Raw genomic sequence first — 26576 nt, 5'->3', positions numbered from 1 at the left:
TAGGGATTTTCAAGGACTCTAATTATACACACACACGCGCGCACACACACACACACACAGCTGTATATATGTGACAAGAGTCCTTTGATTTTTTTCTCTACTTTACGGTTCTTAGTTTTTCTAGCTTCTATTTTAAAAAATATTATTAACTTCTTCAAATCTAAGTTCTTTCTCACTTTTTCTCTTGCTCTCTTTAAAAATCCTTTCAGTGAATAATTTTTGAATGTCTATCGTGTGACAAGGCACCAAACTTCCTGTAACTTATAGACTAGAGGGGGATGCACATATTGTTCAAATGATCACACAAATACATACTTATACGTTGTGATAAATGCTATAAATCATAGGACAGGGAGACGACTTTATATAGGTATGCTGAAATCTGAAGTACAGGGGAGAAGAGATGGGTGGGAGGTTAAGAGGAAAGGCATCTTAGGCAGAGGGAACAGCACGAATGAGGAGCAAGGCACAGGTGGGGGAGTAGAGAGGGAGGCAGAGGCTGAGGCTTCCAAAATACAAAGATGAGGCCAGAGGCGGGCAGGGACCAGATCGTGCAGCCTACAAGGCTGTGCAAAAGACTTAGGTCTTGTGAGCATCCCATAACCGTCCTTTTGTGTTGTCCTTTCTTATTCATTCATCATGTTTGAAAGATACCTCTCTCTTTTCTTTCTCTCTCTCTAATTTACCCTTGTCATATACACATTTTATATGTAGATAAATGTATATTTATATATCATTATATTTAAGTTATGTGTAAGTTAAGGTGTACAGTATGTTGATTTGATACATTTATGTACTGCAAAATGATTACCACCATAGCATTAGCTAATACCTCTAATTATCTACTCCCATTAGATAATTACCACTTCTTTTTTGTGGTGAGAACATTTAAGATCTACTCTCAAGTATATGATTCAGTATACAATCACCATACTGTGCATTAGATCCCCAGAACTTATTAATCTTGTAACTGAAAGTTTATACCCTTTGACCCAAATCTCCCCATTTATCTCTTTTTTTTAAGAGAAGCCAAGATGGGGAGAAAAACAAGAACAAAAACACCTGCATTGACCCGGGAGAATCATTAACAGTGCATGTCCAAAACTAAATACAATTGGCCTAGCAGGCACCAGTGCACTGGAGTTATGTATAAACATTACGTGTTGTCCTTCTAATGTAGTTCTTTTAAATAAAATTCTAGCATTTCAAGCCACTATAATTGGTTAGTATTATATAAAATTTCTTGATAATAATTACCATCAATATTACCACATCAGTCATGCCCTTCTAAATAATAATTTGCAGCAACATGGATGAACCTAGAGCATATTATGCTTAGTGAAACAAGTCAGACAGAGAACACATATGATATCACTTATATGTGAAATCTAAAAAAATAAAACAAATGAATGTATATAGCAAAATGGAAACGGACTCACAGATATAGAAAACAAAATAGTGGTTACTGGTGGAGAGAGGGAAGCAGGGAGGGGCAAGATTGGGGCATGGAATTAAGAGATACAAACTACTGTGAAAAAAAATAGATAAGCAACAAGGACATAGTGTACAGCACAGGGAATTATAGCCATTATCTTGTAATAACTTTGAATGGAGTATAATATGTAAAAATACTGAACACTATGCTGTATATCTGAAACTAATATAATGTTGTGAATCAACTATACGTCAATTAAAAAAACACAAAGTTTTCGATCCACCTACATAGTTGTGTGATCAGTAAAGACCTAGAAGTATGGAATAAACATAAAATAGCTGTTTGCCCTGTTTCCAGTCTCTCCTCTGCAAAACATAATTTATTTTATTATGTTAAGGCAAAATACAATATAAACTTGAGCTTATAGAGATACTTCTTCTTTAGATGTTTATACTACTCTTGCCTGTCCCTCTTTAAAAGAAAAAAAAAAAATCAACCACGGTAGGATATAGAAAACATCTATCCTTGTCACTTTATATATCCTAGCACTGAACATATCCTTAGAATATTGTCAGTAACTGAGTTCTGATATCAAATATAACTATGAATATTGCATACAACTCCTGGAGGAAGACACAGGAATGTCGAGTTTTAAAGAAAAGAGAAAAAAAAGGAAAAAAATAATTTCTGCCTATTCTTAGATATTCCATAGTAATGTTGAATTCTAGTGGATTTCTGGGCCAAGTTTCTGCTTTAATCACAGTACTTGCCTAATGTGAAGAGAGTAGTATTGTTTCTCCACCTTCTTATTTATAAATTCACTACATTTATTTTTCTATGAAAATGTGTTTGAGAAAGATGGAGAAATCCAGGCACTCATCTGCACGCCTAAAAATACAGGAACCTGGGCTTCCCTGGTGGCGCAGTGGTTGAGAGTCTGCCTGCCGATGCACGGGTTCATGCCCCGGTCCGGGAAGATCCCACATGCCGCGGAGCAGATGGGCCCGTGAGCCATGAGCCTGTGCGTCCGGAGCCTGTGCTCCGCAACGGGAGAGGCCACAACAGTGAGAGGTCCACGTACAGCACAAAAAAGAAAAAAAAATACAGGAACCTCACAGTGTCACTATTCAAGATGCAGCAGTCATAAGGGGTCTAAGCATTTAAATCTAAAAAAAAACCTCCTTATGAAGGAGGTTTAAAATATAAGGAGTGGATGACAAAGGCAGTGTTATAGTGAGGTTGTGCTGAAAAGCTGCCTTTGCATTTGGAAATGAAGCTCCTGGAGCAATGGATCAATCAATGCGTGACTAATGGTAGTTTGCATGCGGAGAGCTCATAAAATCCACGCCTGCAGCGGCTGTTTTGCAGAGGCTGTCTTTGGCAGCGATGCTTCAGACACACGGCCTTTACTTCACTGCCACAGCCCAAGCTGGTGAGTCTGTTGCTGCAGCTTCACCCCGAAGCCCACTGTTTGCAGCTGCGCGTGGGTGCATCCCTCAAGGGTTCTCATGCCATAAACAGTGCGTTCCAGGGGGGTCAACCAGGCAGCGGCGCAGGATGTCAGGTGACAATATGGCCCGCTAGTTAGTGGTTCATTTAGCAACTGCTTTACCTTTCCCAAATCACATTCCTCTGTTTTGCTTTTACTAATTTAAATCTAGTTTGGCAAATTCAATTTGCTATTGAGAAATCTTCCTTTTGCACATCAAAAGTTGTTTTGATTTTAAAAGCTTTTGCACAGCAAAGGAAACCATTGATAAAATGAAGACAACCTACTGAATGGGAGAAAATATTTGCAAATGATATGACCAATAAGGGTTAATATTCAACATATATAAACAGCTTACACAACTCCAGAGAAAAACAAACAACCTGATTAAAAAATGGTCAGAAGAACTGAATAGACATTTTTCCAAAGAGGAAATGCAGATGGCCAACAGGCACATGGAGAGATGCTTAACATCCCTAATCATCAGGGAAATGCAAGTCAAAACCACAATGAGATATCACCTCACACCTGTCAGAATGGCTATCATCAAAAAGAACACAAACAACAAATGTTGACAAGGATGTGGAGAAAGGGGAACACTCGTACACTGTTGGTGAGAATGTAAATTAGTGCAGACACTATGGAAAACAGTATGGAGGTTTCTCAAAAAACTAAAAACAGAACTATAATATGACCCAGTAATTCCACTCATGGGTATATATCCGAAAAAAACAAAAACACTAATTCGAAAAGATAACATGTGCCCCAATGTTCATAGCAGCATTTACAATTGCCAAGATATGGATACAACCTAAGTGTCCATCAGCAGATGAATGGATAAAGAAGATGTGATAGATATATATATATAGATAGATAGATAGATAGATAGATAGATAGATACACACATACATATATATATAATGGGATACTACTGAGTCATAAAAAAGAATGTGATATTGCCATTTGTAGCAACATCCATGGACTTGGAGGGTACAATGCCAAGTGAAATACGTCAGACAAAGACAAATACTATATGATGTCACTTATATGTGGAATCTAAAAAATACAACAAATTAGTGAATATAACAAAAAAGAAGTGGACACAGATATAGAGAACAAACTAGTGGTTACCAGTGGGAAGAGGCAAGAGGGGAAGGGCAAGATAAGAGTAGGGGATTAAGAGGTACAAGCCATTATGTATAAAATAAGCTACAAGGATATACTGTACAATGTGGGGAATACAGCCAATAGTTTTCAATAATTCGAAATGCAGTATAACCTTTAAAAACTGAGACTCACTGTATTTTATACCTGTAACTTATACTGTACATCAACTACATGTCAATAAAAAATAAACATTTAAAAAATTGTTTTGATTTAACGTCAGCATTCTAATCTCCCTTTCTCTCCTCCCTCTGGGGCTTTCTATCTGGCTTGGCAGGTTTTGCCCCATTCTGCCTCAGGCCCGCCCTGCTGTCATTTTGACTGCAGTAAGCAGCGAGGCAGTGTGGCTTTCACCGTTTGATTTCAGCTTCCCACATTGACCTACCTCTCCTGGACCTGACTGGTCTGGTTTAAGAGCTGTTAGGTTTCCTCATTCACTCTGCACATTTCTGGAGCCTGTCTACGATGACTCCTTAGAAATTCTTCTTGGCTTACTGATGAGTCTCAAAAAATGGTTCTGACAGAAGTTTTCAATCCACCTACACAGCTGTGTGATCAGTAAAGACCCAGTATTATCAAATAAACAGAAAATAACAGCTCCCTCTGCTTCTGGTCTCTCCCCTGCAAATTCACCCCAAGGCTGTTGCCAGACTACTCTCCTTCAAGTATAATCATGACTATTTCCCCACCTTCCTTAAGAGTAAAGTTAAACGTCTACAACCTGGATTCAAGGCCATCAACAACTGGGCACCCACTTGCTTTTCCAAGTGCCCCTCTTGCTCTGCCCTTTATAGATAAGCACAAACCCAGTGTTGGCCCCCTACCTCTGTGTGAACTTTGCCCTGGACCTGAGATGTGTGCCCTTGCCCAAATCTTACACTCCAGCTGAGATGCCATGTGTTCCGTGACATCCATCTCAACCATCCCTGCTGTAAGTCATCTCTGTCTCCTTTCGGTTCTCACAGACCATATCAGTGGGTGCCTCCTAACCTTAGCATCTTCTACGTCACAGCCTAAGTGTCTGGGTAAACGGTAAGCAACATGTGGGCAAAGTCATCTTTGCATTGTCACCAAGCGCACCCCGAGTGACTAACAATGTGCACATAGTAGGTACTTAATAACTATTTGTTGAATGAGGGAATGCCAATTTGCACCTATACCAGGCTCTTCTGTTTTTTTTGACATGTCATGCTAAGATTTTTATTACTTTTCCATTAATTCATATGTGAAATTGTGCTACAGTGGGGTTTTGCTAATTGTATATAAATATGCTACAAAGCTCTCCTTCATTCCCTACCCTCTAAAACCATTTTTTTTTCACTGGAGTATAGTTGAGTTGATAACGTTGTGTTAGTTTCAGGTGTACAGCAAAGTGAATCAGTTATACATACATCCACTCTTTTTTAGATTCTTTCCCCATATATGCCATTACAGAGTATTGAGTAGAGTTCCCTGTGCTATACAGTAGGTCCTTATTCAGGCTGCTCTTTTGAGTCAAAGGAATATTCTGCCAGTGTTTGGACCATCCCATCACTCTGTATTTGCCATCCACAATAACAGGCAGGTGAGTCTCTGTAGACTGTGATATGACCTAAACATTATACGGTTATGGAGAATAGACATATGTTCTTTAACTTTCAATAACAGAGATGGGAAGAATATTTATGAGACTTCTGTATAATAAGATACTCATGGTATTTGTGGAGTTTTAAAAATACAAAATAGCATAGTAACTGCCTATCCTTCCAAAGCTCAGCCCAGCAGACAGGTATTGGTTGAGCCTCCACAAGGTAACAGGCACTGAGGACACAAAAGGGAGCCAGCTACAGTCCCTGCCCTAAGACGGACAGTGTAGCAGTGGTTCTAGAACCGTCCGTACCTGAAAGCACATAAAACGCTGTGCTGCCTCTATGAAAAAGGCTGTAGTGTCACAGAGAAGGGAGCAGTTAAGTTTGCCCAAGGAGGGGAGACTATAGAGGAAATAGCCAGATGTCGCAGAAGAAGCTTTGGAATTAAACAGACCTATTTTCTAATCTTGGCTCTGCTATATGCTAGTTCTATGACCTTGGATGAGCTGCTTAAATTGCTGAAACTTGGTTCTGTAACTGTAAAATGAGGATATGACCTGCTAGAGTCTCAGTAAAACTGAAAAGAGATGATGCATGTAAAGTGTCTGATATAGAATTTGGCATATATTAGCTGCTCAATAAATTTTTAAAAGGAAAGGGTGGGAGCATTTACATTGGGCCATGAAGGAGAAGGGTCTCTCTAGGTATAAAGGTTGGTGTGTCTTTGAAATGGAAAGAATGTGTGTCTAGAGTGTTGGCCAAGATTTATTTGGGGGAGATTCCCCCATATACTTCCCTTCTTTAGAACTTTCCCCTTCAGCCTTGCTGAGCAGTTAGTGGACCCAAGGCTCTTCTCAATCTCTTTCTCTCCTGCAAGTTGAGTGGCACCACAAGGAAGCCCATCACTAGGGTGGTTAACAGCACGTGCTCCCAGACTTCCCCCACCCCACCCCCACCTCCTGCCCAAGTCTCATTCTTTCATTTATTTATTTACTAAATGCCTACTATGGTCAGGCACTGCACTAGTGGCCGGAGACAGCAGTAATAAAACAGACACAGTCACTACCAAACCTAGAGAGGAAAACAGATGTAAAATACACTAATTAAAAAAATATACAACTGCAACTCGTGCTAAGTGAGCGATATGAAGGAAGCAGAGTATAGTGACAATGATCGCAGCAGTCAGGTCTGAAAAGACAAAGTGGGCCAATCAGATTCTCTGCCTTGGCATCTGGACAATTCCACACAAAGGGAGAGAAGCCAGAATGGAGATGAAGAGGGGCCATTTGGAGCTGCCTTACTTCCTGCTTTCCTGCTTCTTTAACTTGTCCTGCAGTCCCATGAGTCCCTACCAGATCTTTAGAGTAACCTCTTTTTCACTTGCACTAGTCGGAGAGGTTTCATTTTCTAGAACAAGTAGCAAGTGCCTAGAGGCAACATTAGTAACTAGGGCTGAAAATCAAAGTAATAAAGCCAGATTACTAATCCAACTGGCAAAGGGGAAAAATGGGCGATTTTAAAGATAAATCCGGATAGAATGGGAACGACATTTCAGAGAAGAGAGGTCCATGAGCCTTGTTCACAGACCTCATCTAGCACTCATGTTGCCCTAATTATTTACTTATATGACTATTTGCTCCACTGGAATGTGAGTTTGTAAACGGCAGGGATCATAGCTGTATATCCAGAGGGCCCAGAACAATGGGTGGCATTGAGTAGATGATTCATAAATGTTCAGATAGATGAATGAACAAAAGGAAGTAGGGAGTCTAGTAAGATGATCATTGAAATATTACTTTTATTTATCCAGTTTTTTTTCCCAGTGCATCTCTGTAATTCAGCTTAATATATTATATGGTAGTAAAAAGTATTCAAGTCCAAAAATGTATGAAGTGCTTCCTAGGTCCCGGGCACTGCTGGTCCCAGCCTTGAGGACCTTGTAATCTTGGAGGTGAGCTTAATCTTATCCCCTACAAGAAGGACAGCAGTCAAACAGCCTGCAACCTCCTTTTTGCACCAGTGAGAACCAGAGTTATTTATGGGTTGCCGTTCCTGCAGCTCTGAAAGGAATTTTATAATCAGCTTTGGTCACATTTCTCAAATGCTGAGCAGTTCAGAGATGCCTTAAAAACAGCTCATCTGTGTACGTTTCGCTTCACTTGCTGGGCCACTAATATTATCTACACTCTAATGAAGGCAGTTCGCCTATGAATCTTCTTGGGGAAGAAAATATTCTTTGCAGACCAGTACCTTTGCATCATGGATAATTCTATAATTTAATTGCCTTTTCTAACATCTACTTTCTACCAGTAAAAAATATGCAAGAAGTGTTGTCATGTTCTACTTGGCTGGCTTCTGGGGAATTAACACCAGGCATATAAATCAAAATTAACTTTTTTTTTTGGCAGGAAACCAGGATTAGAAGGAATAAGGAAGATTTGAAGGTGGAAAAAAGTGCAGTTTTCACAGAATTGTGGGAAGTTTAAAGTTGAGAGAATCTTACAGATAGTCAAGTAGTGGCTCCACAAACTTTAAAGTATATTCACGTGGGGATCTGATGAGAATGCAGATTCTGATTCAGAGGCTTGGGGTGGAGCCCGAGAGCGCCTTTCTAATAAGTTACCAGGTGATGGAGATGCTGACTGTCCAAGGATGTGGTGACAGAATAATAGCCCCCAAAGGCAACCACCCCCTAATCCCCGGGAACCTGTGAATATGTTAGGCTACTGGCAAATTAAGGCTGCAGATAGAATTAAGGTTGTTAATCAAATCACCTTGAGAAGGGGAGATTATCTGGATTATCTCAGTGGACGCAATATAATCATGAGGGTCTTTATAAGTAGAAGGAGGAAGAAGAGAATGTCCGACTGACTCACTGTGAGAAAGACCTGACCAGCCATTGCTGGGTTTGAAGATGAAAGGGGGCCACGAGCCAAGAAATGCAGGCAGCTTCTAGAAGCTGGAAAAGACAAGAAAACGAATTCTCCCCTAGAGCCTCCAGAAAGGAATGTAGCCCTGCTGACACCTTGGTTTTAGCCCAATGAGACCCATTCAGACCTCTGATCTCCATAACTGTAAGATAGTAAATTTGTGGTCTTTTAAGCCACTACATTTGTGGCAATTTGTAATAGCAAATCCCATTTGTTACAGCAATGGGAAAATACTACAACAGACCACACATTGAGGAACAAAGTCTACTTTTTTCTTCCTCCTAATATGGAGCCATCTTTCCCTGTCTCAACAACTATCCTCTTTTTAAAAAAATATACCTTCCAGAGTGCAGCTCTCCCTCTCCCGCACTCCCCCTGACACACACATTTTGAGGGAATTCTAACCATTCATTCCAAGCCAGATTTCATGAGAGAAAGTGAGATGAATCTGTGAGATGAATCTGACACAGTATTTGCCCCCAAGGAGCTGACAAAACCATAGGAAATAAGGCAACGCCATAAATAACAACTAACTCAAGGTCATTCTGACAACAAATATCCTCTCTGAGTCTCACCTGTTCTCTATTTTTTCTTTCACTACCCTGGACAGGTTTCCTTTGCCTTTTGCCTTGACTCTGGAAAAAGCCTTCTAATTGGACTCTCTGGCTTGGTTTCTGCTCTCTCCGATCCATCTTAAAACAATCACCACACAATTCATCTCCACAGAGTGCCTGAGTGTGTTGAGTGACGGGAGAATGGAGCCGGCAGTGAGACAGAATTTGAAGAGAGGAAAGACAGGAGATAAATTATGAAACAAAGTCCCAGAGGAAATGAAAGAAAATGGTATCAAAATCCATGTGGAAAAGCAAGCTTTGGAAGGGAAGGCGGATTCTTTCTCTTTCTCAGAATTCTGAGGAAGGAAGAAAGGAGAGAAAGGAAGAGTGAAGATAGAGAAGAAATTTGAGATCCTTAGGAGGACAACTGAAGGAAGGTATTTCCTCTGAGTGAGAGTTTTAGAGTTTGCCTTAGGGCTAAAATGTGGAGAAAGGTTTAGAGCTGCCTTATGGGAATGTGATAGGAAATGGCCTAGATGAATGAAAGAGGGCCGAGCTGGACTGAAGGGCCACTAATGCCGGATGATGGCACGGATTTGTCATGGAGCCAACTGGTGTGGCTTTCCTCAACAGGCCAGAGGTAGAAGCAGACAAAAGGAAGGACCCAAGGTTATGAACTCTAAGAAACATAGTGGTAGATCCTAGGACTCGGGGATACAGCGGCTGAGAATCATAAGGTAGATGATCAAGGCATCTGTGGGCAATGAAGGGGGATGACGAATTGGGAGACTAGGGAGAGACTATGGGACGAGAGGTCCTGTTGAGAACAGAGAGCAGATGCTCAACAGAACGAGAGGATAAGAGGGGTCAATGATAAGAATGTAGCCAGAGAGGGGATGTTAGATGTTGCCAGTCCTTGGTCCTGGTTCTGCCTTCAGGTGTAACCTTTTCCCTAAAGACCAGCCCTTCATTTTTTTTTTTCAAGGAACGAATGTTCCTCAGAATTCCATCTCCTATGGAGCGGTTATGCTCTTCCGTTTTTCGTAAGCTGTGCTTCCCAAGATTTCACCACCCTGGTTGAGCTCCTCTGAGTGCATCCTGGTGAAATGTGGCCCTATAAATGAAGGACCTTGTTCCAGAGGTGGCTGGATCAGAGCAGAGGATTGTGGGAGCTGCACCTGTCTTGGTGGGGCCCTACTTACCCATTAAAGGAATCTAAGGTGGCATTAGCACTTTCGGGGCCCTCATCAATTACGGGTTCAAACAGAGCTTACTATGTTAGTAACACACCCTGGATTGTTTCTGTGACAAGCGTCCCCCATCCTATACTTGTATAGTGACAAGCGTCCCCCATCCTATACTTGTATAGTGACTAGAACGCAACGGGTAGGATATTGCATTCACCTTTGTTAAATTTCAGTCTGTAAGTTCTGACCCATCACTCCAGTCAGCTGTTAGCTTTTAGAACCTTGCTTTCTGCCATCACAAACAGGGAATGCATTAGCCATTCCTTCCAATTTTATATCATTTAAAACATTAGTTGCCATCATCTGTATCTTATCCGAATTGTTGATCTGAATTTAGATGAGCCACAACCAAGTACAGAGGCCAGAGTATCACCACAAGAACTTCCCTCAGAGTTGATACTGCTCTCTTAATCCACATTCACTTGTTTATTCATTCATTCAGTCAGTCACAATGACCAGACCGTGCTAGACGCTGGAGTGTAGCAGTGACAGATACATTCCCTGACCTGCTTTGGAGCTTATAGTCTAAGAAGGCTATAGACTAAGAACACTCATGTTTGATGAGTGTTACAGAAGGGGAGGTAAAGGTGAGTTGGGCACCTGTAACAGGGGGACCTATGCTAACCCAGAGAATCAGGGAAGCTCCATCTGAAGTTTGTTTACACTGAGAATGAAGGGTAATAAGACCAAGCCAGGAGAGGGAAAGGGGAGAGGAGGTGAATTATTCCAGGAAGAGTATACAGCATCTACTCAAGGACAGGACCGAGTGACTGGAAGCACGTTCAAAGGAATGAAGACCCAGGATTGTTGAAGCATTAAATGTTAGAAGGAATGGGATTTCAGATGACGCTCGATCAAAACGGCATGAGGCAAAGTGTGCAAGGCTCTGCAAGCCATCTTGTGATTCTGTGCCTTATCCTAAAGGTAGCCATTGGAGGGATCTACTCAGAGGAGGAGTGTGATATTTGCGTATTTAAGAAGGTCACTGCGGTTTCTATGTGGATGAGTTGGAGGAGAGCAAATGGATGCCGGTTAGGATTCTAATACAGTATCGAGGGGAGAGAAAGTAGACCAAGATGGAGCAGTGGAGAGAATGACTCACAAATTACTTGGGGGCAAGTGACTGATTTGTGTCGCGAGGAATGAGGAAGACGGAAGATGAAGGAATCTGGATGACTCCCGGGTGTCTGGCTTGAGCATTTTTGTCGATAGCGCTGTCTTTTCCTGAGAAAGGAAGTAGTGGTGAAAATGGAACCTTCTGCTTGAGGGGGCTGGGAGGCATCCACGTCCAGACATCTAGAGAACAGTCGAATCTATGAATCTGCAGCTCCAAGGAAGAACTGAGCCAGGGATACAGATTTGGGCACTGTCAGCATCTAACAGTGGTTCTCAGCCCTGGCTGCAAACTGGAAACCACCTGGTGAGTTTTAAAATGTACCTACATCCGGGTCCCACCTCAAACAATTGAATATGGGCCTGGACATTCACTATTTTTTAAAGTTTTCCTAGTGGTTCTAATGTCCACTCTGAATTGAAAACCGCGAGTGAGAGATATAAGGGGAGGCTTGGAAGCTAAGGGATAGTGTGGAAAGAAGAGAAAAGGTGGCTACTAGGACAGAGCTCTTTTCAGGTATAACTGCTCACCTATTTACTAAGTTACCTGCATGCAAACATCCACGCCTCTGTATTATTTAGGCAACATCATCATTTTAAAAATATCAGTTCTAGTTTGAACAGTTTTAATTTTTGAGAGGGTATTCCAGTTATTTAGTGCTGCATAACAAGTCACCCCAAAACTCTGTGGCTTAAAACAACAGTCGGTTGTAATTTTTCAATGTTTCTGTGGGTCAGAAGTTCAAGAGGAGTTCGGCTGAGTGGGTCTACCTTGGGGTCTACCATGCAGGCAGAGAGAGCAGCTGGTATAGTGGGGGAGGCACAGCTGAGGTCTGGCTGGCCATCTCTCTCTTCATGTACTATTCTCAGGTCTTCTCCACGTGGTCCTTACGGGCTAAGTCTGGGCTTCCTCAAAGCATGGTGGCCTGAGAACAGTCAGATTGTTTACATGGCTGCCCAGAGTTTCAACACAAGTGTCCCAACTAGTGAGGAAGAAGCTCAATCACCCACTATGAAAGCCACAGAGAGTCACTTCCTTCCACTATCCTGGTCAACCAGTTCCAAGAACCTACCCAATATTATTAAGGGGAGGGGCTCACACCCCACCTCTTTTTTTTTTTTTTTTTTTTTTTTTTTTTTTAAACCCTCACCACTCATTCAGCCATCTTATCTTTATTTATTTATTTATTTATTTGCGGTACACGGGCCTCTCACTGCTGTGGCCTCTCCCGTTGCGGAGCACAGGTTCAGGATGCGCAGGCTCAGCGGGCCATGGCTCGTGGGCCCAGCCACTCCGCAGTACGTGGGATCTTCCCGGACCGGGGCACGAACCCGTGTCCCCTGCATCGGCAGGCGGACTCTCAACCACTGCGCCACCAGGGAAGCCCACACCCCACCTCTTAATGGGGGAGATATTTTATAGCCATTGAAGAATACAATCTGGCTCAAAGCAACAACAACCCAGACTTCTTTCCATCAATTCAGAGTCTATACTTTCTCAAGTCACTGAGCATTTGAGGGCAGAAAAAAAAGCAAATTAAGGTAACTGTTACAATACTAAATGAAAATTGATAGCTTAAAGAAGTTATATAACTTCTCTAATTCCTAGAAATAAGCCTGATAAATTGACTTGTTGAGTACCTGATACTTAAATGAATGCTTCTCCTATGTAAAGAAACAGTAAAATTAAAATCAGATAAAGTGTCTTAAATGTTTTAATTTAGTCCGTGACACATTTTTCATATCAGAATTCTCATCTTTAATCTGGCACATGTAGGTTTAATGTTTATCTCAAATGGTTGCTATTAGTAGCGGCTGCCCTTCTAATCTATATTGAGACAAGCAATGGACTTAATACACATTTCATTCACTTAGCTACTAGCATGTATTCAGTGTATACCTGCACGTTCTCCATAACTGTGCTTTATTCTTCATATTTTCCCAGAACTACCAGTTAGACCTGCACATAATTTAGGATAGGGTGAGCCTGAGTCCATTGGAAGTCTATTTTCAGCCAGCCTTTTATACCCACACAGTATTAGGACTTAGGTAAATGTTCTGTTGAGCTATTTTCTCTGATGAAATCCATATTTGGATTTATTAGTGAAGACAAAAAGAAAAAGGGAATTTTATTTTTACAAGGCATTTTGTTTTTGGTATTTTAATCAGAATAGTAAGATATTTTTAGTTTATCTTCTGCTTCTAACTTAGAATATTCAGTAAAAATATTTCCTCACTTACTTTTGGAACTTGAGGGAGGAAGCTAATTATTGACATCTACTCTCCCTGTGGGTTTTTTCCCCCTGCTCAGTCACAGAACTCTTCAGATAAAGAGTACCATGAAGGTACAAGTCCCTATTACCCTTTAATCAATACCAAATAAGGGAGTTAGTTACTTCTTAGTCAATACCTGAACAAAGGAGTTTGGTTAATCTCTAACTTATACCAATCTTGGGTATTTCTTCACTGTGGCATGAAGGAAGGAGGCCATCTCACCACCATGGAAACCAGGAACATGCTCTCTCTCTCCTTAGGGCAAGTGTTGCTGTTCACCCACATATCATTCAGGTCTGACCAATTTAAAAAATCATGGTGACTTAAACATCAGTAAACATTATGATCTGTTTGACCAGATCTTGTTTTCCCAATGATTTTATGAGCTTGTTTGCTTTTTCTCTAAAGGCAGTAAAAAGGGTTAAAACTAGTTTGTGGATCCAGCCTTAGTTGAATAGCTACAATTACAATGTGACCCAATAAAAACATCAAACAAGCATGAACAAATGTCCATGGATGAGTAGGTAAAGAAAATGTGGTATATACATACAATGGAATACTATTCAGCCTTAAAAAGAAGGAAATCCTCTCACATGCAACAACACAGATAAACCTTGAGGACATTATGCTAAGTGAAATAAGCCAGACACAGGACAAATACTGCATGATTCCACTTATATGAGGTATCTAACATAGTCAAACTCACAGAAGCAGAGAGTAAGAACACTGGTTGTCAGGGGCTGGGGGAAAAGGAAATGGGGAGTTGTTCAATGGTATAAAGTTTCAGTTATGCAGTTTAATTAAGTTCTAGACATCTGCTGGGCAATACTGTGCTAGAGTTAACAACACCACAGTGAACACTTCAAGAGAATAATCTCCTGTTAAACACTCTTACCACAATTTAAAAAAGAAAAACGTTAACTTTAAAGTATATCATTGCTCCTCAACCATCATTTCAGTACAGTTTTGTTGATAGTTATCTTCAAGAACTGAGCAGCAGAGTTCTGAAGGGTCTGTAGACAGGGAGGCATCAGAAATGACATACCAGTGAGCCATAAACGTACCTTATAAATAGTTTAATCAATTTTTTTTTTTTTTTGCGGTACGCGGGCCTCTCACTGTTGTGGCCTCTCCCGTTGCGGAGCTCAGGCTCCGGACGCGCAGGCTCAGCGGCCATGGCTCACGGACCCAGCCGCTCCGCGGCATGTGGGAGCTTCCCGGACCGGGGCACGAACCCGTGTCCCCTGCATCGGCAGGCGGACTCTCAACCACTGCGCCACCAGGGAAGCCCTTTTTTTTTTTTTTTTAAACAAGGAACTGAGTATGGACAGGTTGTGTACCACATTCAAATTGAGACAGCGATTTATTTGTATCAGGACTAAGGCTGCCCCCAGGTTCTCTGATCCATGGTACAGTTCCCGTTTTCAGTCTTTTATGGGGCCTGTGAGGTGGAAAAGACCATGGATTCATCCAATATTAGAGCTGGAAAGGATTCTGGAGATCCTCTACATAAAGGAGACTCCCTCATTTGGCAGATAAGGAAACTGAAGCCCCGTGAGGTTCCACAATGTACCAAAGGACACACAGTTTTTCAGTAAAATTAATGTCCCTTTGTTTCCTTAAATGTGGTTAGAGAGTATACTTCTGATAGAAAATAAGACTCCTAAATTATCCTTTGCCCTAGAAGTTAAGACGACTCCCTATACTAGTGGCAGTATGGCTCATCTTGCTAAGGGAAGGGAAATTCTGGAGTTTGTATTTTAATTTACTAATTAACAGAGGTTCTTGAAATTTTTATTAAAAAATTTAAAAATCTCATGCTTTCTCTTATATGATTGAATTCCAAAATAGATATTTCAATTTCCTTTTTAAACCTAAAATTTTGTTATACTCTCAAATATTGTGGTGGCACAGAAATCTCCCTCTGAGGGAAACAGAGTTGACTGACAGCCTAGCTACCGTCCCTCTGGGTCCACCCAAGCCTCACTCCACCGAGGATGCACCCAGTCAATGGCTCAGGTAGGGGGTGCTAGTGAAAGCTCATTTCTGAGGGATATGGGAGCTCCCCAGCCGGGGAATGAAGGCTCCCCATCGACCTGCACAAAACTTCTTAGAACTGCACTGCCCAGGGAGACTCTTCTTACCCAATTTTTTTCCCCTTCTCCTTCTTTCAGCTATGGCAGACCTGCATGCTTGGCAGTCTGTAGACTCTCCCTGCCCGCACATCCTTCCTCTCCTTTCTCTTTTACAAGCACCTGCCTCCACTACTTCCCACCCGCAAGGCACCTCTTAATCATCTAATCCCACCTTGGCCTCTGCTCTTGGAGACTCAAAAGAACACAAATATGCTTTTTCTAATTACTCCCATCTTTTCCCTACTGACATTCTAATGCTCGTCCCAACACAGGGAGGCACGCTCCACTTTCTTCTCCTTTCTTCCTACTGGCTGAGAATCACCATTATAGAATCTTGGCTCAGTTATTTGACTAAATATTGATTAACAAGTATTTTGGGGGCATAAATTCTATGATATTACTATTATAGGAGCTACTGAGTACACAAATAAATTGAAAATCCATTTGTGCTTATAAGGAGCTTGTAATCAAGCTGTGGATAAATCACAGAGAAAAAGTTGTTTTAATAATAATAATAATAATACAAGCAGTATACTGTTAAGTGGTGACTCACTCAATCTACCTAACTACCTATCTAATCCATCTGGATAGATTTTTAATGCTCAAGGTCAGAAGAGAAGAAACCATTGCAGCTTTATCATTTTTAAAAAAAAATTGTAAAAATTGGATAATTTAATATGAAGGATCATTGTGAAAAATAACTAGAATATTGGTAAAGTACACATAAATTCCAAGGGATTGCCAACGGAGGTAACTTTTTTCCTGTCACCAGAGGTTTTAATTTTGACATGCTCTTGTATTGTTTAGCATTAACCCTCTACCTTGTATGTAACTCTCAGCCAGAGTGCAAAAGGGGCTATGATGAAAGGCTGGAAGCAGCGGGGGCGGGAGGGCGGGAGAGGCAGAACAGAAACACTGTGAATTCCAATTGTGTAGCTTGGGAAAAAAAACAATGTGATGCTAATCCTACAATAGTAAATTTCTTCTTATCTGCAGAAACTGATGCTGACATTTCCATTTATTCATTCAGTTCCTTTAGACTCCTTGTCAGATCTCTTCTAGTTGCCAAGCAACAATAACAGCAGTTCTGTACATAAGCGTTAGGCAATAACTATTGTCAATGTTTCTCCGTTCTTTGAAAGGGAAATTTAATGACCCTTTCCTATGAGAAAATGATGACAAGAACCTATTCATGGTGAAACCTAAAAGCTGTGTGTGTGGTTTGTGTTTTTGCTGTTGGAATCCAAGGACTGGGCTAAACTGACCTAAACACTGGTACAAAATCATGAAATTAAGATTCGCTCCAAAGCTTGCATGGTTCGGTCTTTAAAAACAACTGCATATCATTAAAACTTGTCCCAGAGCCCATAAAATGAGTTCACTGTTAAATGGAGTTAATATTTTAAAGATGCTTGATGATGGGTTTCTTTTGTACTTTCCCTGATCCTGGTAAAAATCTCTTTAATCAAACTCTTGGGTTTTTCTGACAATACTCCCCCACATAAAGACTTGAACCATATTTCAGTACTTTATAAAACATAAATCAAGACAGTTACAGGAAAAAATAAAATAAAATGGGACATCTGTCCACCTGTTGAGGACAGACTCCAGGACACAGAGTCTATGTCAGTCACCTGCACAAATGTTGAGATGGCCCCTCCCTGTTCCCACGGTGGACGAAAGGTTCCTCTCCCCTTGTCTAGTCTTCCTCCTCCATTTTAATGAGTCTATATGAATATTGTTTACAACCCAATTTACCTCCATAACCTTAACAGCTCAAAAAGCTATTCATAGGGCTTCCCTGGTGGCGCAGTGGTTGAGAGTCCGCCTGCCGATGCAGGGGACGCGGATTCGTGCCCCGGTCCGGGAAGATCCCACATGCTGCGGAGCGGCTGGGCCCGTGAGCCATGGCCGCTGAGCCTGCGCGTCCGGAGCCTGAGCTCCGCAACGGGAGAGGCCACAACAGTGAGAGGCCCGCGTACCGCAAAAAAAAAAAAAAAATCTATTCATAATAAGTGGCACATTGCTGCGAGGATATTATAGACTAAGTGATTCCCCATATCATCATATTTTCTAACCTCACTTATTTTTTGTGAGGCTCAGCAATAGCTATAAAAGTTTTAAAAAGTCAAGTCCAGTTTTATGTTCTCTTTCTCTTGTGGGTTTTTAATTGTGTTTTCTTTCTAATCTCAGTTCTATGTGAATTTATATTTTTAGTTACTAAAAAAACATTAACTAAGGCTCCTTTTCCATTTTTTAATTGTAAAATACACAGATGAGCTCCCCCAGACCCTTTATAGTTTATAGGATTAAAAGCTCATAAAACAGCTCTACTTTTATTACTGTATTTGATGATTTTGTCAGGTAGGTTTTGTTTTCATGTCCAATCTACAGATTAGAAAACTGAGGCCCAGATAAGTTAAGTGACCTGCTCTAGGCTGCTCAACTAGTAATCAGGGAGCTACTTATCTCTGCTACTGTCTCCAAACTCCAAGCTCCTTCCATGACTTTACCTTGCTGGAGATCACTTCCCAAGCATACTTGGTGTCCTACAGTGGCTTAAGGATCACTTTTTGTTGGAATTAATTATCAGACCATAACTAGACATTCAGCAAATATTATTTTGTAACTCCATTTGTAATCCCGTTTTACAAACAAGGATCCCCTTGGCTTTCCATCACCAAATTGTACTGCTGAATTGTATTCTATTTAAACTGATTTATAATAATGCATGAAAATATCTGACTGAAAATGTTATTTTGTGCATGACAGTTCCAATAATCCTTTCTTACTCAGTTGAGAATTACATCTAAAACTTTATAAATCAATTTAGGTTGGTACCCTGGTGCTTCACATGAGAATAATGTAATAGTCACTACTGAGCCCTATCCTCAAGTCATCTAGGAGGTTCTAGTGTTAAATTTCTTTAAAAAAAATATGTTACTTAGAAAAGAGCTGTAGAAATTGAATTGGCCCTAAATATAGGATCCCTGATTAGCCTGAAGATTTTGTTCTGGTATCTTTCCTTAATAAAATGAGATATGGAGATTATTTTCTTTTTTTTTTTTTGGAGGGGGTACAGTGGGATATGACTGGTTACTCACCAAAGGACCTCATCTGTTATTGGCAAAACCTACCTGAGACCACCAGTATTTGATAACCATCTCATAAAGACGCTGCTTTTCTGCAGAACCACAGGTAGTCAACCTAAGAAGTAACCTAAGCTTGTTTCTAGAAGCAATTTAAAACTTGCTTTATTTAATAGCAAAGAGAGTACTAAAATGAGATGACACTCCATTAACCTACATTTCAGTTTCCAAGAAGGCTTGAGGTTTTGCAAAATATCGTGAATGGGAAATCTGTCCCTAAAGAACGTAACGATTCAAGCAGGCGTGTTCATTCATTCGTTACCCATTCATTAATCTAACTCGAACTGGGGTCAACTATGTGTCAAACCCAAGAATACGAAGACGAGAAAGGCCCAGTGCCTGCCCCCAAGGAGCACACAATCTCCCTTGGGGAGACAGACCACTAACCATGGTATAGAGGCAGAAGGCAGAGAGCCTCACTGAAGCACAAAGGAGAACAGAGGAAGGGCCAATAATTCAGGAGGGGCAGGAGGGCAGAGAAAGGAGCCACCTGAAAGGCTTCCTAAAAGGGAGGTGAGTGAGGGTCGGTCCCTGTGGAGGACGTCCCAGAGAGAGGAAACTACCTTTGCAGAGGCCTGGAGGCAGCAACATTCATGGTCAGGATGGCTGTGTTGAAGGGAGAGTAGAGAAGTGGCTACTGATAAGGGTGGAAATGTAAACAGGGTCAGCTCACACAGAGGATGGATGTCACACTCCTAAGGAGATCAAACTTTGACTTCAAGGATATTTCCAATTTAAATCCTTTCAGTTACAGTCCAATAATATAGAGATACTTTAAAAGAGTCACAAAGAGTGTCAACTGTAAATTTCAGTTGTCTTGGAAATGAGAGACCTTAAGTTAAGCTGCATGAGGACAGAAATGATTCTCTCAGCCAAGCACCTCTTCCTTTCCAATTCATCCAATAGTGGACCCACTAGAGATAACTGATGAACTCATTCCACTGCAAGACTTTTACTGAGTATTTCATTTCCCACAGTGCTTGACTAGCTAGTGTATAAAAACACCACACGGATCTGTTCTCACATCTCTAAAAGCTTATAATTTATAACTTAAGACATAACAGTTATTATTCTTAATTTTCAGAACTAAAATGTCAGTGCTGTGTGACAGATTGGGAAACAAACTCATCATAAAAAGGCCATAAAAGCTAATCACTAAAGGAAATAAAAGTACGAAAATAAATCAATGTAAAATTACAAATGATCAGAATTTTCCGTTGTTTATTATGATTTATTTTATTGAGCTGAGAAATCTATTAACCTTTTGATACGGGAAGATGGAATTTACTAACTGAGTTAGAGGAGCTTTACTTCCATTGTCATGCAGATGGATAATATTTACAACTTAAACATCACCCCCTTTCAAAATGATGCCAACATTTTGATAAGTTACTGAAGTGCAATGGCAAAAACACCATCTCCTGTTACTCTTCGTACGTGTATGTGACACTGGTCATGACAAATGGATGAATGTGGCGCCTGAGCCCATGCACGGAGCATTCACACTGAACCTCTGTGGTCTGTGAGATCACGGATCAGCCTCCTTCCCCATTTTGGCTCGAGGCCACCTCTGTTTTGAATAAGACACTCTATCTGCTGAGCCTACCATATCGGTCTGTCCACTGGCCATGTTTTGCAGGGAATCAATTACTATGACTGATTCTTTAAAGTGCTTTTCCTTCCCATAACCCAACTTTAGGAGCTGTTCAACCCATCCATCAACAGATATTTGGAAAGGGGCCAATATTTGGTCAGCACTGTGGTGCCGGACCCAGCTTCTCAAACTGGGAACACATAGTCTCACCCGAGTGTATGACTGTGAGTCACAGAGAATATGAAGCCACAATGTAAAAGGGCCCAGACTTCTGCCACTGTTTGCTCAATGGTCGATAAGTGAAAACAGTTCTGTATTAACATAATAAATGGAATATATTACAGAATACAATGGATAAAAAAATTGCATCCATTTTTAAGATCACACAGAAGACTCCAAAGAAATTATATGTGGAAGTTGGTTGTGACCATGTCCCAAAGTAGCAAGTTTGTTCTTCTGTGCCCTGGGGTTATTTTATTGGAAAACTCTGGGAAGCAGTAATACAGTGGAAAGAGCATGAGCTTTAGAACCAGACAGAGCTGAGTTTGAATCCTTGCTCTTTCATATTCCCTGAGACTTTGACTTTGACCAAATCACTTTATCTCAAGCCTCTGTGTCCTCATCAAACAGAAAAGTTATTTAATATGAAGATCTATAAAATAAGTAGTACAGCAGCTGGCAAAGCTAGGGGAGGTTTTAAAAATATACCATAAGTCATGTTCCTGCTTAATTCCTTTCAACGGCTACTTTTGCCCTTTGAATAAAACCCTACATGTTTCTGTCTCAGCTTCTAAACCTTTTGGGGCACAGACCCCCTTTGGCAGTCTGGTGAAGCCTCGGGGGTCCCTCTCAGAATAATGTTTAAATAAAACATACACGATTACAGAGGAAACCACTCATATTGAAATAACATTAAAATACTAATAAAAAATTTTATGCTACAGTAATGTACGTGCTTCTCTGTCAACATCAAATAACACAACATAGCGGCAGGTTCTGTAATTACAGTAATTTTGAAGCAGTGATGAACAAACAGCTTTTCAGGATATCTGCAACAAATGTAATTTGATATGAAGACACCTGTGATTTCTAGTTGTGAAAGTCACAGGTACTCCTGCTACTCCTGTGGGTTGTTTTTCTCCCTTGCCTAGATTCATGATTGAAGGAAATGCTAAATTTCATTTAGATACGAGTAGAGATGAAAATTCATTTTTGTTTTCATCCAACTTTGTGAAACCCTGGCTTCCACCCCTGGATGCTGTGGAGGTTGAGGGAACAGGTGAAGAGTCAGTATTCTACCAATTCTGGTTCCTGGCGTACTCTCTGCCCTCATCCCCCATCACCATCCCTCTGCCTACCACACTCTGGCCACACCGGCCACTCAACCACTAGCTCTTCAAACACGATGAACTTCAGTCTTCCTCGGGCACCTGCTTTTGCTTATCTGCCTGGAATGCTCTGTCCTTGGATCACTGCATGGTGTTTCTTTCCTGTTTTCTCTATCTCAGCTCAAATATTACCTCCTCTGAGAGGGCTGCCCTGACCAACCCCATCTAAAGTAGCCACCTGCCCGTGCCGCCCAGCTGTATTTTCCTCATCATAGACATCACTATATGAAATGATCGTGTTCATTTATATGTTCTTGTGTTTACTTTCTGTTTCCCTGCCTTAGAAAACAAGCTCCATGGGAGCAGGAACCTCATCTACATGTTCAGTGCCACATCGTCAGCATCCAGACAGTGTTTGGGACAAAACAGGAGTCTGATATGTCTTGGCTAAAGGAAAGAAAAATTACTGAGGATTCCAGTGATGTTACTTCTCTCATCCTTCACTCAGGGTTTTAGGCACTGTGGGGGTACAAAGAGATGAAAGACAACCTATGGCCCCCAAGTAGTTAGCCTAATGGAGGTGGGAGGTGGCCCTGTGGAAGGCTGGAGTGAGTTCCAGGTAAGGCTCTCTCACTTTGCTGTGTGACTATGGACGAACCCCTTCCAGGGCCTCAGCTCCCCTGGCGCCAGACGAATGGCTTGGACAAATTTAACTCCCTGGTCTCATGGGATCTACAGGGTATGATCATTTAAGAGCTAACAGTTCAAGGGAGCATATATGGCAAGGGAGGGGTTGTGACCCTAAGCCGAGAAAATTCACAGAGGAGGACAAGACTTGGAACGGCTCTGAAGTACACTCAGCCTCCAATGAATAATGAGGAGGGGGGATTTTCAGAGTCATGAACCCTCAGTGTTGAAAGAAACTGTAAAGGCTACCCAGCACGACCACTAGGGAATGCTTTGGGTATCTCTACGAGGCTGTTTTTGGAGATGTAGCATAACACCCCCGCTCTTAGATGGAACCCAGCATGGTGGTTAAGAGTATGAACTGTAGAATAGCACTGCTGGGTCCAGATCCCAGCTCTGTTGCTTCCTAGCTATGTGACCTCAGGCAAAGTACTTACCTTCTCTGTGTCTCAATTCCATCCTCTGTAAAATGAAAATAACTACATGGCATTATAGTCAAGACTAAATGAGAAAATGAATATAATATGCATAACACCCATTTAGTAAATGCTACTTATGATTCTGTGGAATAGTTTTCTCGTGTGTCAAGCTTACTATGCATTCTCCCAAACCATTTTTCCCTTCGTCCATTATTGAATTTTTACTAGCTAGAGACTACATTATCCAGTTTGGAGTATCTGCAGGCCAATATTTAATTATATCTTACCTTTTCCTTGACATTCACATGAGTATTGAGTTCAGCCATCTTGCTTCTAGTGGAATAAGCCCTACCAAGAAGGGGGAAAAAAATGATTAACTTTAAAGTTCTAAAACTGATTTCTCAATGTGTTATTTTTATGCTCTCTTCCAATATAGTAAACAATTTCATTCAGCCATAATCATAAATACCAATTTAGAATATAAAAATACTTTCAAGCTAAGCACTTGTCTCAGATATGCTCTAAAAGCATGTTATGATAACTCCAGATGACAATGTAAAATATTTTATTCATACTGTACCAACATGGAAAATGACAAACACAGATGGGTATGCACCTAAACTGTGTTTCTTATTATGTAAAATAAAGGTGGTCAAAACGGTGAGAGGAGGAAAAGTGTACCTATTTTAACTAAGCATTGTCATCACAATCTTTACTGTTCCAATGATTTTATTAGTCTCTAGTCAATATAGCAAACATTGAGTCTTTCCTGCATGTATGTAACTACACCAAAACACTCCAGGAAGAAACAAGAGAAAGGTTCCATATTAAAACATAAGAAACACATAATAGTTTTTAAACTTGTGTTTTCACTTATCAATATAGGAACATTCTTCCAGATCAACACATATATACCTGTATCATATTTTTAATGACCATAAATTCATGATCTGTAGTCTCAGATGTACTCTTAAAACTGCCCATAACCCTTCCGTTTTCCTAAATTCTTTAGGTTTTCGGCCTTTGGTGCCCAATCTTCTTTGAAAAGTTGCCCACTATGAGAAGATCTGTATTCGTAATATCAAGCTGTGGTGTTTTTCTTCTTCTCATCCAGTCTAAATCTTTTATCATTATTATAGAAGCTACATCTTAAGTCTTTAATAGTTTCCATCTCTTTTTGAAATAGGGCATAACTGACTTACAATGGGCAAACAGATTGGTTCAGAAGTTAGCAGCTAGACAGGCCGAGATATCAATATATTACCTATTTGCATGTTTAATGCTTTTTGTCAATCAAGAACCACTGAAACTCTTTCTTATATCCTTTTTGACTTTGGCTACAAAGAGTGTATCTAGAATTGATAACATTTCAGGGATAACTTGCAAAAATTCTCTGATTTCTCCACACCAAAACTTCTTTTAAGCCTAGGTCTTAAATAAAGCATAAATTCAGATCCATTACCTTTTGTTGATTTAGGATGAAAGCTTGGCAATATGTAATCTTAACTCTATTACCACTCAAATAGGAATCCATATACTATTATCTACTATATTATTAAATATTAGAAACAGTAAAATTTTATTTTTACAAGTTTCCAAATGACATTGCCACTGATACATGCATTGGGGCACGGTGGCAGGGGAGACCCTGCATACTCAATCCCCAGTAAGACAGCTCCTTCCCATATACTCTGCAGAGTGCCCATCCCACTGGATACACCTTCCATTTAAATAACGTTTCCCAATGGTAAATGCTATATCCTCTGCCTTGGCATAAGGGAGAAAGTATATAATGCTAGCTGGCAAATAATGTCTGAATTTCATTCTCACTATTCTTGCCCCTGAGAGTTACTAGTAAAAGACATTAGGATTATTTTCTGATTATCCGTAACAGTGAATAGAGATGGTATGTGAAGTATAAGCACAGATAATCAGGTGTTTTTGTTTACAAGCCATAGATGTGAAACCTTTGACCAGTCATCACAATGCCTGCAAGATAGTCTATAAGCATGATATCTGAAAACATTTGAATGGTTGATTTTCTTATTCAAATGGAAGTTCTGGCATTATGTAAACATACACTGCATAGACATAGATTTTTCTATATGTGATAGTGTATGTATGTATGTGAGAGAATGAGGATGGGGAAGACAGAGAAAAGAGACACAGGCTGCAGCTATGGAGTGAGGAAGGCTCAAAGGAGACAGCAGCACTTGGGGTAATTTGTTAAGATGGATCTGAGCCACAATTCCTCTCATTAGACTGGATTAAGCTACATCTTCCGGACACATCTACTCCTGCCATTATACATGTGTGAAATCTGATAGAAAAAGGGTTTTGTTTTTGTTTTGCTTTGATGTCTAGGATTTGGGTATGCAGCATTTTCTAAAGCTGGAATGTTATAATCTATAGAGAAATCAGGGAGGAATTCCACAGAGGACAGAAAATTTCTGAGATCTGAGTAAGTGGCAGTACTGAATGGTGAGCTAGAGTCATAGGAATATATATATTTCCTTGACAATTCCCTTTCTCATTGCTCTGGCGTCTAAGTCAAGGAAGACTCTTCTTTGGTTGTGATGCCAGTAAGATTGATTACAATATTATTTTTATTGTGGAAGGAAAAGGCTGGCTGTGAGAGTAGAATGGGGCTATTACAGGTTCCTCAGATGGGAAGATAAGATAAAAATAATTTGTAGGGAGCTCTTCTTTGCCCATTTTACTCTTTATTTTCCCCCCTGTGTGCTATCTCTACAGGCAATTCCTTCCAGCTGGATTCCTATGGCCTTTGTACATCAAGGCTTTCTGCTGGCTAGTATATAACAGAGAGATTGGGAAATCAGCTCCAGCTCCAGTTATGGAAACTAAATGAAAGATTTCAATATAAATAGAAAATAAATCTGATTTGCCTTAAGAATTAAGAATTTAAGTGGCTAGATAGTTACATTGGGTTCTATTGATAAGGACAAACAACGGGGACAAGGTTGACCTTCAGTGTCACAGGCCCTTCCTGAGTGTCCACACCTCAGATTGGCACTAACCCTTCCAGAATATTCAGAAGCACACCTCGCCCTGGCGTGGCATCACATGCCCATTACCTTTCCTCTGGCTCCCTCACCCCCAGGAAAATGAAACTGTGCTGTGCCGCTATTCTTCTGGGATTCTGTTCTCTGCTATGAACTATATCGGGACAGCCAGATCCACTTAATCTGAATCTCAACTGTTTAACTTAAATAGTTAAGGAACTAAAAAAAAAAAAAAAAAAAAAAAAAGTTAAGGAACTTTTCCTCTAAGAAACAATATATTGTCACCTCCTCCTAAATGACAGGCCCAGAGTCCAGCAACTTGAAACTCCATCCCTCAAAGCTGCAGACTCCCTGGGTTAACCCGAGAAGCCTTTGATGCTGTGAGTAAGTTGACATGTTTGGGGCCAACGGACCTCCTATTTCCTTCTCATCACGCTTGGCCACCATGCTTGATGGTCTATCTCTAA

At 40.7% G+C, this 26576-nt stretch overlaps 1 protein-coding gene across 3 annotated transcripts in view; it reads right to left on the bottom strand.

Moving 5' to 3' along the window:
• SPATS2L (spermatogenesis associated serine rich 2 like) overlaps positions 1-26576 on the bottom strand; it is a 169572-nt gene that overhangs the window by 62544 nt on the left and 80452 nt on the right. For all 3 annotated transcript variants that reach the window (XM_065880343.1, XM_065880342.1, XM_065880344.1), the window contains one exon: positions 23374-23434. In XM_065880343.1, the coding sequence (XP_065736415.1) occupies positions 23374-23412 (39 nt within the window). In that variant the 5' untranslated portion in view covers positions 23413-23434. The remainder of the gene's footprint in view (positions 1-23373; positions 23435-26576) is intronic.

This window comes from Phocoena phocoena, chromosome 7, assembly GCF_963924675.1.
Source record: "Phocoena phocoena chromosome 7, mPhoPho1.1, whole genome shotgun sequence".
Classification (NCBI taxonomy): Eukaryota; Metazoa; Chordata; class Mammalia; order Artiodactyla; family Phocoenidae; genus Phocoena; species Phocoena phocoena.
This window is presented reverse-complemented; position numbering and strand designations above follow the sequence as displayed.